The sequence below is a fragment of the Podarcis bocagei genome, assembly GCF_964188305.1.
Source record: "Podarcis bocagei genome assembly, chromosome: 8".
Lineage (NCBI taxonomy): Eukaryota > Metazoa > Chordata > Lepidosauria > Squamata > Lacertidae > Podarcis > Podarcis bocagei.
Genome location: NC_138133.1, coordinates 67,853,352 through 67,865,756, shown reverse-complemented (window position 1 = coordinate 67,865,756; position 12,405 = coordinate 67,853,352). Strand labels below are relative to the sequence as shown.

Below are 12,405 nucleotides of genomic sequence, written 5' to 3'. Positions count from 1 at the left end.
CAATTGCACTTCCCAACAGGGTGGCTACTTCCGCCTCACCCAAAAACAGGAAATGCAACACGATAAAAGACAGCAGAACTTCTCCAGCTTATGCCCCTCCTCTTCTCAGTCTTCTCCTTCTTTTCCCTCTGACCACTCATCATTGTCCCGCCACCAATCCCCGGGCTCTGAGCCTTCTCCCCTTGGGGTTCCCCAGCTGGTTCCTCCCACCTCCCACCTCCCAGTGTGGTGTGGTGGTTAAGAGCGGTGGACTCGTAATCTGGTGAACCGGGTTCGCTTCCCCGCTCCTCCACATGCAGCTGCTGGGTGACCTTGGGCTAATCACACTTCTCTGAAGTCTCTCAGCCCCACTCACCTCACATAGTGTTTGTTGTGGGGGAGGAAGGGAAAGGAGACTGTTAGCCACTTTGAGACTCCTTAGGGTAGTGATAAAGCGGGATATCAAATCCAAACTCCTCCTCCTCCTCTTCTTCTTTATTCCTCTATATTCAACCAATCCATGACAGTTCTCCCTCTTCATGTGTCTCAGTCCGCCACTCCACTCTTGACCCCAGTGAAACCCCGGGACTTATGACAGCTTCCCACTTTGTTCACAGTGCTCCCAAAGTAATGTTGTACCTAAATAAGACACAGCTGCTAGCTTAGCATATACATATTTCCTCTTTGGCAGCATAAAACACACACAGAGGCCTGTAGACACCCTGTGCACCACACACAGAGCCGAGTGCCTGAGCAGAGCAACTTCTTAGGGCGGTCATCGCCACAGCAAACATTCAGACAATGTTCCTCTGCCAGATTCCTGAAACATGAGACAAATCACCCCAAAGTGGATGCTGTTTGGTATTATTACAACCGTATATGCAGCTGTGCATTATACGCAGACATGCATAAGGCACCCTTTACAGCACATAAATGTTATTGATGCAGTTGTAAAATGTTAAGGGAATTCCATTATAAGGGCAGCAAATTGCACCGCTTAAGGAAATACAAATCAGCTCGTGACACAGCGAAGGCAGTTTAGAACCTGTACCGCTCAACACTTGGGGCAAAGGAGCTGTACTGAAATAGCACGATTGAGCAGAAACATCCTGTGGATGTGTAACAACTAACAGCAAGGTGCAGGATCACAGCCACAATGCGGCCACCCACATTTGTGCGTCAGCTTCAGTGCCAGGAGAATGGAAAAGAGAAATTGCATGGAAAATTCCTGACTTCTTGTGCCCTTCTGGATCCAGCCTTGAAGGCCACCATAGCCTTGTACCCCGTTGGGAAGAGTAGAATTCCCCAAGGATGAGAGCAGAAGAAAAGAGAACAATTGGGCTCCCAGAGGGAGTGGAAGGAGTTAATAGATGGCCAAGAAATAGGGTGGAAGGTAGGACGGGAGCATGTGGCCAGGACTGGGTGATCATCAACAGGGACACATCACCAGGAGCTCACTGCCTTTTGATGTGGAGCTGCTTAGTTGGGAGAAGTGGATAGAATGAAGGAACTGATGTCATGTACATTTTATTTTGTAAACCGCTTTGAGGTTTCCTACAATCAAGCAATATATAAATGTTATTAAATGATGGTGATGAAGCCTCCATCCAGAAATAAGCCTCATTGGCTTATATGTCTTACTGCCAGATCAATACAGTGGTACCTCAGGTTACAGACGCTTCAGGTTACAGACGCTTCAGGTTACAGACTCCACAGAATCCGAGACCAGGGAGAGGAGTTGGTGGAAGAAGATTGGAAAAAGTTTAAAGAATATCTACAGAAATATTGTAAAATTTATGAATGTTAAATGGACGTTGGATGGAAAATAAGCGGTGTTGGTAAAAAGATTAATAAGAGTATGTTAATATAGATTGATAATGAGGGAAAATGTATTTTTAATATAGGTTAAGATCTTGAGTAAAGTTAAGGATAGAGGGTAAGGATTTGCTGAATTAAATATCTGAACTGGAATACAAAAAGGGAGGTGTGAGGAGGTCAAGAAATTAGTGATGAAGTATGGGATATGAAAATCCTAATCTTTTTTCTGTTTTGTTTGTTGGTATTCTTTGTTCTTCTTTTTCTTTTTTATTATTCTGTTAAATGTTTTTCGTTTTTCTCTTTATTCTGTACTTTTATTAATTGTTCAATAAATATTACTTTAAAAAAAAATGCAGACTCCACTAACCCAGAAATAGTACCTCGGGTTAAGAACTTTACCTCAGGATAAGAACAGAAATCGCACGGCGGTGACGTGGCGGCAGCGGGAGGCGCCATTAGCTAAAGTGGTACCTCGGGTTAAGAACAGACCTCCAGAACAAATTAAGTTCTTAACCCGAGGTACCACTGTATGTATGTATTGGAGTGCAGCCCTAATTACTTTGGACCATGCAGCGGTACGTAAGATCTCAGGCCACACCGGAATCTTGACTGCTCTTACTTTCATTTTTGCCACACACATCTGCCACTACACTGGAACCTAGATCTAAACTTTCCATTGGCTTTTCAGCGCTGACCAGGCTGAGGCCTTCTGAGCTTTAACAATGTTATAGCTCAGACTATTCCCTGAGGTAATTTGAGGGGCACTGGCATAACATTCCTACTGCGCTTCTTATGGTTTTGAGAGGCTTCCAACGAAGATGCAACAGGTCGGCTACAACAACTTCAACTTGGCACTGAATCTGCAGTCCCTTAGCAGTGCAGACATGCCCACAAGTCTTCACTTTATGAAGACGTGTGGTTAACTTCTCTGCTGTATTCCTACAGTCCTCTGGTATCTGGCAGGTGAAAACTCTTACTGCAAATTGAAAACCTACTGGGAACCGACTAGCTGTTAGAAATCCTGATGAAGGTTTGACTTCTACTTACTGCTGCCCTGGACGATGCATTATTTGCAGAAGAAATAAAGGAAGGAAGGGGGGGAAATAAACTTCAGAACAGAACAGGGTGGGCAGCAAGGTCTACTACTTCTGGCTCAACTTTTACAGATCTATTTGCTTTAACCAGAAGGCCAAATAGCAGAGGACACAACACCACAATACTGGCATTTCCTTCTGAATTGTAAGATCTGGAAACATAGGAATTTGTTTTTGTCAGTTGTGATGCAAACCGACCTTGTCCACATCTACCAGACGAACATGCGAATCGGAATGCAGTGATCCTTTGGAGTTCACCCTTCTCTGAATTTTAAAAGATTTTTCAAATAATGTAACAAAAAATGTGCTGAAGGTGCGTATTTTAGGATAAAATGCATCTAGAAATGTGTGCATGGAGATAAAATATTCGAATATATATTCAAATATGTAGCTATTAGTTCTCATGTGCATTTTTTTTAAAAAAACACACACCTGATTAATGCAGAAATAGGTCAATACAGAATTATAAAAGAGATGGTACCTAAAAGTAGACAGATCTATAAATCAGGTTTTCAGTTTATTAGGTCTTCCAATAAAGATTTTGTTCATGTAGATTAACTGCCCGCCATTTCCCCCCAGGAACATTCAGCTATTCTGTGTATTATACCCTGCTGCCTCATCTTGTTCAGACAAGGGTTGCAACACACACATACAAACTACCACAGGTGTAAAGGCTTTTCTGTTGACCAGTGCAATGATAGTTTTGTGGATTACACACAAGTATAGAGGATGCACACGCTCGCAGAAGGGTGGGCAAGGTAGATTGGGATCTCTTAGCCTAGCAGATCTCTGGCTCATTTGAAGCGGATCAGCAACAGTTTCTGAACCTCAGTTGTTTAGCAGCAACAACAGCAAGACACCTTTTCCCACTTAAACTAGGCTTCCAAAATAAAGAAAACAAATTGGGGGGAGGGCGTTTGCATGAAAAAGCTGAAATCTCAGTTCAGTTCTGGCAATGAAATCAGATAACTTTCATATTTTACTCGTTTTTAATTCTGAATTATAAAATTGTTGTTACCCGCCCTGGGACCTTCTGGCGAAGAGAACAAAACAAATTTAGTAACAGTAATAATGATGATGGTGATAGGCTCGGAATGTGCTCTGAACCACCCTGCTCTTTAATTCTGACAGTATGTCTTTTGCATTTGGCTCAGTTTGGTGGATCTTGGGGTTCTGGTAGAGGAAGAACAAGAAGTAGACCCAACCCTAACCCTAAAGTCTGCCCACCTCAAAGCTGAAGATCAATGTGCATATTAGGGTCCTGTGAAGCATTGGGGCGCATGGTTTCAAATTTTGCTTTAAAAAAACAGAAACCTACCATTTCAACATTCTTTCCACTTTTACTGTGTTTTTGTGAGCGTTTACAACATTACCCAGTCTTTTAGCAATCCAAAACATACATGTGGTGGTAGAAAGGTTGGCAGTAAATGGGACAAGGCTTTTTTCTGCTGAGCTAATCACATGGAAGAGTGCCTTTTTGGGGGTTATATAAGTTTATAAAGAGAATGATGTCATCTGAGCAGTGGCAGAAATACTGCTAAAAAGCTATTTATCATTTCCAAATTATATACATAGTTGAAAATGTGCATGCAATTTAACTTTGAAGGGGAATTTAAAAGACTGTCATAAACCCTCTACTGGGGAAGGGGGGCTTCAGAAAATACAACCCCTGACCTCCTCCTGTCCCCAAGAGGATTGATGGAAAGCCTTCTGTCTGAGCCCATAAACTGGTGCAGCGCATGAGTACACTATTCATCTAACCCCTGGCTAGTTGTGTTCCTCTGTCCACCTCATCTTGAATTTTTTTTGCATATTTAGTGCTCTGGATTGCCTTTGTATTGGAAGGGGCAATCTTGCAGCAGGAGTGTGAAGGGAACAATCTTGCACACAGCCTGGGATGGTCCTGAGCTGTTCTGGCTTTCAAGCTGTGGAGACTGCAGAGACTCCCTGCGCAAGATCTTTGCAAACCACCCTGCTGCTCATTTTCCCTTTCTCCATCACTGGGTCCTTCCAGACAAGCCTCTCTCAACCTTGAGTCCCCAGAGGTTATTGAACTACAAATCCTGTCATCCCTGACCACTGGCCATGCTAGCTAGGAATGATGGGAGCTGTAGTCCAACAACATCTGGGGACCCAAGGCTGAGAAAGGCTGTTCCAGACTGTTGCTATTTTAGAGCGGGATTCAGTTGCACACTGGTAAATGCAGGTTGTGCAATTAAATTGTGCTCTTTTGCCACATACCCATTTTTCATGCACACTGTAATTTTTGTGATAAGGAAAGTGATGGGAAAAGACACTGGCAGTGTGGGGGAACATGCGCTTGACACAACACCCACACCCACACCCACACCCACACCCACATATATATATATATATATATATATATATATATATATATATATATATATATATATATGCTTTCGTAGATTTTCACGGGTACAGGAATGCAGGTTTTGGTGTCTTCGGGTGTCTTCCCGTGTAAGAGTTGGGGTGTCTAGGCGACGTTTCGACGAGGTCTCACTCGTCATCTTCAGGCTGGTGCTTTCGGCTTCTTGTTACTGGAACAGAGCAGGGTCTCATTGTTTGAGTTCCTATAAATACTGTTGAGGGGGTGTGGTGTATAGCCTCCAACGTTCTGGGCAGAGAGGAAGTTCCCAGGTTAGTGTGTCTTTTCTTCTTTTGTTCATTAATTACTTGAGGGATATCTTGAGTGATTTCTTGAGTGATATTCTGAGTACCACTTAGGAGGGTCATTAGGTGTGGATTAGTTGCTAAAGCTTTCGTGTCTTGACCTCTTGACCTTGTGAAGAGTTTTTTCTGAGAAGATGGCTGTACTGCACTTAGTTGTGCTCTGGCTTGGCTTCGTGTATAGGGGCGAGCTGTGGTTTTGTGCCCTGTGCCAGCCAGATCTGTGTAGGGATTGCAGGGGGGTGCAGCATCCGGAGGTGCCACTATGGTTTGGCTACTGGATGGTGTCTGTAATTTATCTGTGGAGAGGGTCTGGGTTTGGGTCGGAGTCGAAGCTAGCCTAACCAAAATCAACCCAGATGAAGCCAATAAAATCAGACTTGAAGTCACCAACATCCTCTGCTCCAGCAAACCACCCAGAAGCAATTTACACAAAGAAGAACAGAAAGCACTCACCAACCTGAGGAAAGACAACAACATAATCATTCTCCCAGCAGACAAAGGTAATGCCACTGTTGTGATGAACACATCGGACTACCAAGCAAAACTATCAAATCTACTCCAAGACCCTACCTACCAACCTATAAAAACAGATCCCACCACCTATCTGGAAAAAACCACCAAATCCAAAATAAAAGCCTCTCCTATCAGTGAAGAAATCCAGCTAAGAATCATCCCCAGAGAAAAATCATCCAGATGCCCCAAACTCTACGGTCTCCCCAAGATACACAAAGAAGGAACACCACTCAGACCAATAGTCAGCTCCATAGGCTCACCTCTACAAAATCTCGCTAAATTTCTCGCTAAGCAACTTCAGCCCTATGCAGAATCTATCGCTTCACACGTTACAAACTCCTTCCAGTTCATAGAAACAATAAAGAAGCAAAACCTACATCCCGACGACCTACTTGTGAGCTTCGATGTTGTATCTCTCTTCACACAAGTGCCCATTAATGAAGCCTTGACAGCCATTCAAAACAAATACAATCCCCCCGAATACATCCTGGACCTGACCAACCACTGCCTAACCAACACGTACTTCATCCACAATGGACAAAGATACAAACAGATAGAAGGAGCACCTATGGGATCACCCCTCTCACCGGTCATCGCAAATCTGTACATGGAACACTTTGAAACCAATGCTTTAGACAAGTCAGAACACAAACCCAAACTTTGGCTCAGGTATGTTGACGACACCTTTGTAATTTGGCCACACGGGAAGAAAAAACTAGATAGCTTCCTCACACATCTCAACAGCCTACACCCCAAAATACAATTCACTATGGAAATAGAAGCCAACAACCAACTTCCCTTCCTTGACGTCCTAATCTACAAAAAACCTGATGGCTCCCTAGGACACACTATCTACCGGAAAAAAACACACACCAACCGCTACTTACATGCACAATCACACCACCACCCTGCACAAATAAACTCCGTAGCCAAGACTCTCATCTCCAGAACCAAACGCCTGGCTGACAAAGACCACTTGACAACTGAGTTACAGAATCTTTCAAATGTGTTAATCGCCAACGGATACCAGCAAAACAGGGTTACGAAGCTAATCCAAAAAGAAACACCCCCCAAAAAGCAAGACACAGAAGAAAACAATGGCATGGCCCTCCTTCCTTATATCAAGGGCACTACAGATAAAATTAGCAAAATCCTCCATAAACACAATATCAAAACAGCCTTTTGCACCAACCAAAAAATAGCCAATATCCTCAGAAACCCCAAAGATAAAATCCAGTTAGAAAACCAAGGGGTCTATGAAATACCCTGCAAAGTCTGCCCAGCCACGTACATTGGACAAACAAACAGACGAATAAATGCACGTATCGCAGAACACAAGAATGCCGTCAAAAAAGAAGAAAAAACTTCCTCTCTTTACCAACACATGAAAGAAACAGGACACGAAATTAATTTTTCAGATTCCAAATTGCTCTTTAACATGGAACACCACCACAAGAGAATAATCATGGAAGCCATCGAGATAGAGAAACACCCTCACAACATGAACAAGCGTGACGATACGTCCCGCCTGCCAGACATCTGGAAAATAGCCCTCCCCACAAAAACCGACACCAGAACCAGAGGCACACAGAACGCCATCTCCAATCAACCACACCAGACCCAAACCCAGACCCTCTCCACAGATAAATTACAGACACCATCCAGTAGCCAAACCATAGTGGCACCTCCGGATGCTGCACCCCCCTGCAATCCCTACACAGATCTGGCTGGCACAGGGCACAAAACCACAGCTCGCCCCTATACACGAAGCCAAGCCAGAGCACAACTAAGTGCAGTACAGCCATCTTCTCAGAAAAAACTCTTCACAAGGTCAAGAGGTCAAGACACGAAAGCTTTAGCAACTAATCCACACCTAATGACCCTCCTAAGTGGTACTCAGAATATCACTCAAGAAATCACTCAAGATATCCCTCAAGTAATTAATGAACAAAAGAAGAAAAGACACACTAACCTGGGAACTTCCTCTCTGCCCAGAACGTTGGAGGCTATACACCACACCCCCTCAACAGTATTTATAGGAACTCAAACAATGAGACCCTGCTCTGTTCCAGTAACAAGAAGCCGAAAGCACCAGCCTGAAGATGACGAGTGAGACCTCGTCGAAACGTCGCCTAGACACCCCAACTCTTACACGGGAAGACACCCGAAGACACCAAAACCTGCATATATATATATATATATATATATATATATATATATATATGAATTTTTATTGCAAGTTTTCAACACAGAATACAATAAGAACTTGATGCAACATCAAACCCACCCACAAACAAGTGTCAAAAGAACACTAAGCCTGGGAGACCTTATGGGGTTTAAAACAAGCACTTGCATACACTGAAACTACAAGTGAGTAGGATCTAATAAATAAAAATAAATGAAAGCCAGGTATCCCTGTCCATTGTCACCTACGTGTGTGGCGGCCACACACTCTGCCAGATCCACATTCAGTGGCTGTGAAATGTGTGCACATACGGTAGATCTCCTTTACACAAGCAGGATTATGCTACACATGTGTGTTGGTATGTACAACTAACTCATTCGGATAGCTGCCAAACACATTGCCTGTGCACATGTGGATGGGCTGGGTGGGGCTGCCCAGGACGATGCCCTCATGCATGCTTCCAGCGTGTGAGAAGGATCAAGTGAACCTCCTTCGTGGCACCATACCCAAGACCACCTCCATCAGCTCCGTCAAGGAGGAGCTAATGCATTCATTTGGTTGGACTTAACCACCTAGTGGCACGGAGGAATTATTGTCTTCAATTACTGTATAGCTAAAGGTAAAGGTAAAGGTAAAGGGACCCCTGACCATTGGGTCCAGTCATGGCCGACTCTGGGTTGCGGCACTCATCTTGCTTTACTGGCCGAGGGAGCCGGCGTACAGCTTCCGGGTAATGTGGCCAGCATGACTAAGCTGCTTCTGGCGAACCAGAGCAGCGCACGGAAACGTCGTTTACCTTCCCAGCGGAGCGGTACCTATTTATCTACTTGCACTTTGACGTGCTTTTGAACTGCTAGGTTGGCAGGAGCTGGGACCGAGCAATGGGAGCTCACCCCCTCACGGGGATTCGAACCGCCAACCTTCTGATCGGCAAGTCCTAGGCTCTGTGGTTTAACCCACAGCGCCACCCGCGTCCCACTGTATCTTATGCTGGATGGGGGGGGTTAGCTACATGTTGGGGACGATGCTCACTTCACAGTGTCTGAAATCATAGTCTTCCTGGTTCCACTCCTAGGGCCTGCAAATAGCCGCAGTTGTAGCCCATGTTTGACAAATCCTCTAACTTTTTAAAGCAAAGAAACAGAGGTCCAGCTTATCAGGTAAGGGTTAAGGAACAATTGTGTGGCTAGGGTTTTGACACTGTCGCTGAGCGTATATAAAAGAAAAGGAGAGAGGAACTTCTTTAGCATTCATTCCTCTTTAGGATTTACTTTCCAATTTCTATTTCAGTGTCATCTGTGAAAAACAAAACTTGTCCGGAAACTGCCCCTTCAGAAACACCACTCCCTAATCCCAGTTGTATGAAGGCTGGCTCCAGTTATTCAAAATGAGGAAACTGAAACTGTATACATGCTCAGGGTGTCTCCTAAGGTACATGGCTGAGCTCCGGCATTGAAAACAAGCGGCAGAGTGAAGCCCTTGCTGAGACTAAGCCCTGTGCTACTCCTGCACTTTATCAGAGGCAGGGTTGCAACAGAAAGCAATGCCAGATTCAGCCACTGCGACTCACTTTGTGCTACAGCCTGCAAACCTGAAGGGGAAAAAAGAAAGCAGCTGTTTCTTTTTTTACGAGACAAGTAATCTAACCTGAAATTCAGAAGCACAATAATAGCAGATTTGGCCTTCTAAATCTTTGGCAAGAAATCCGAAGTGGGTGGCATATCTATTAACAGCTCTTAAACCATCCATCTTGGATAGGGAACAGGGGTCCCTGAAACACCAGCCTCAGCAGATCTGAGAGCCAGGTGGGTATTGAGGGAATAAAGCAGGTCTATAGTTATTAGATGATGTAATGTCATGCATTGTAATATATATCTTCATTGCATATTAAATGCACATTTGGAAAACCTATTAGCTCTGATCTTATGGTAAAGGAGTTACAACGCAGTTAGCAGCAACAAGTAATGAAGTTATCTTATTAAAATTCTCCATTTTAAAAGCATTGTTTTCTTTTAAAAGGGAGAATTCATACTTCAGCCATATTATTATTATTTTTAATTGGGGGGGTGAAACCTTCACTTTTGTTAACAGAAATTCTGCTGAAAATGAGAGTAATTGCCACATCACTTTGAGAAAGAATTATTCTGTGGGCATTTTGCTGTCTGAGGGGAAGGACAAGATGGTAGCCTGAATTTCACATATAAAAATCTTCCTTAAGCACTGGTGATAGGACAGTATCCTTCTCTGCCCCCAAGAAAGACAGTGGCACACACGGCTCGGCCCTCCAATGCTTTGTCACCACTTTTTGCCTAATGGTACAACTGGCCCTGTCTATAAGGAATATAGAAATGTGGAGACGTAGAAAGAGTTTGTCTCTGTGAGTGAGCCTGGTGCTGGTAGTTGTGGGCACATTTTCACCCAATGACAGAGCTGCTAATGATGGCGCCTGCACCATCTTGTAGTCATCTCTTTTATACCATGCCCTCAACACAGCCATTTGGGTTACAGCATGCCTCTACAACAGCCATTTTGTGACTGGCTCCCACAGTTCTTCCCTACATTTTCTAACGTGGCCACCAGCTCAAAACGGTTGGCAATCCCCGGTTTTAATGTTGACACCAGACCTCAGTGTGTTTACAGTGAATTTGAAAGCATGAGTTAGGATAATCTCAGTGGCGTGCTTAATTTGTTCCCCAAGTGTCACCCACCTGCTCGGGGTATGTGCTCCCAACGATCTCTGCAACTGTGTTAAAGGAATCAGCATCAGGGTAGGTTTTGGCTCCCATCTTCAGGGTCACAACAATCTTGGTGCCTCGGGAAGACATCCGGCTCATCATTTCAGCATCTTCCACTGAAATGCAGGCAGTGGGAATCTTGGGTACATCAGATTGGTATTCTTGTATCCCAGTGTGTGGGCTATATGGAAAGTACAAAAATTAAACATGTTATACAGTACATAATGACACTATTCAGACAATAGTGCTCCAAAATCTGTCCAGCTCTGCCCACCCATCCTGATGGATTTTTCGAGATCGCTATCAGCCTTGTTATTTTTAACAACTCCTGAGAAAAACATCCCTTCAGCTACCAAGACAACATAGCCCAGTGCTTAAAGACAGGACTTAGGGGTGTTATTTGAAGAAGATTTTCATTATATATATGCAAAGAACTAGCTGTTCCTAATACATTTATATACTTATGGACACCCCTGAGGTAAAGCACAAGATGGTGCCCTCTCTCCATTCCAGGTTCAAGGGCTGACTGGACTGGCTGTTGAATCTTATGCCCTTTTAAAATGTGGGGTCTTGGGGGCAGGCATTCGGTTTTGTTTTTATTGTGTATTTTGTCGTTTTATGTTTTGATTTTATTCTGTGAACCGCCTTGAGACCTCTGAATATAGGGCAGTATATAAATTCAAAAAATAAATAAAATAAAATACTTCAACACTCATTACAAGGCATCACCCTCCAATATACCTGTGGCAGCAGGCTAGCTTAAGGGAGTGTACGCTGAGACATGGGGCCCATGTACACCTTGCTGCTGCCTGAGGCAGCTGCCTCATTTTGCCTAATGGAAGGAACAGCCCCGGTCTGGACACTAACAATTCACAGACCCTAACAGTGCGATCCTACACTTGTCTACTCAGAAGGTACGCCCCACTGAGTTCAAAAAGGCTTGAGTCACATTCACACCATACATTTTGTTAAGTTGTGGGTGAACATATCAGACGACACAGCAATTCTTCAGACAGCTCTGGTTTTTTCACAGGCCAGAACAGAACTCAGCTGAAGGGTTCAGCCAACCGGCTTATATAGAGCTCAACTACAATGCAACAGTAACAACTTTCTGTAACTATCCAATCACTGAACGTCACTTTCAATTACTTATTTGCATATGTGGACATGAGTGAAAACTATCTACAGTATCCCCCTGCTGGCCCAGGGTGAGAACTTCAGTACATAACACATTTAAAGCACTATGATACCACTTTAAAGAGTTGTTGGTTCCCCCAAAGAATTCTGGGAGCTGTAGTTTGTTAAAGGTGCCAATAACTGTTAAAGGTAAAGGTACCCCTGCCCGTACGGGCCAGTCTTGACAGACTCTAGGGTTTGCGCTCATCTCACT

The 12,405-nt window shown here is 43.9% G+C and overlaps 1 protein-coding gene across 4 annotated transcripts in view; it reads right to left on the bottom strand.

Annotated features, from left to right (window-relative positions):
- Positions 1 to 12,405, bottom strand: part of CPQ (carboxypeptidase Q) — a 185,897-nt gene that overhangs the window by 113,588 nt on the left and 59,904 nt on the right. For all 4 annotated transcript variants that reach the window (XM_081204846.1, XM_081204845.1, XM_081204847.1 and 1 more), the window contains one exon: positions 10,989 to 11,196. In XM_081204846.1, the coding sequence (XP_081060972.1) occupies positions 10,989 to 11,196 (208 nt within the window). The remainder of the gene's footprint in view (positions 1 to 10,988; positions 11,197 to 12,405) is intronic.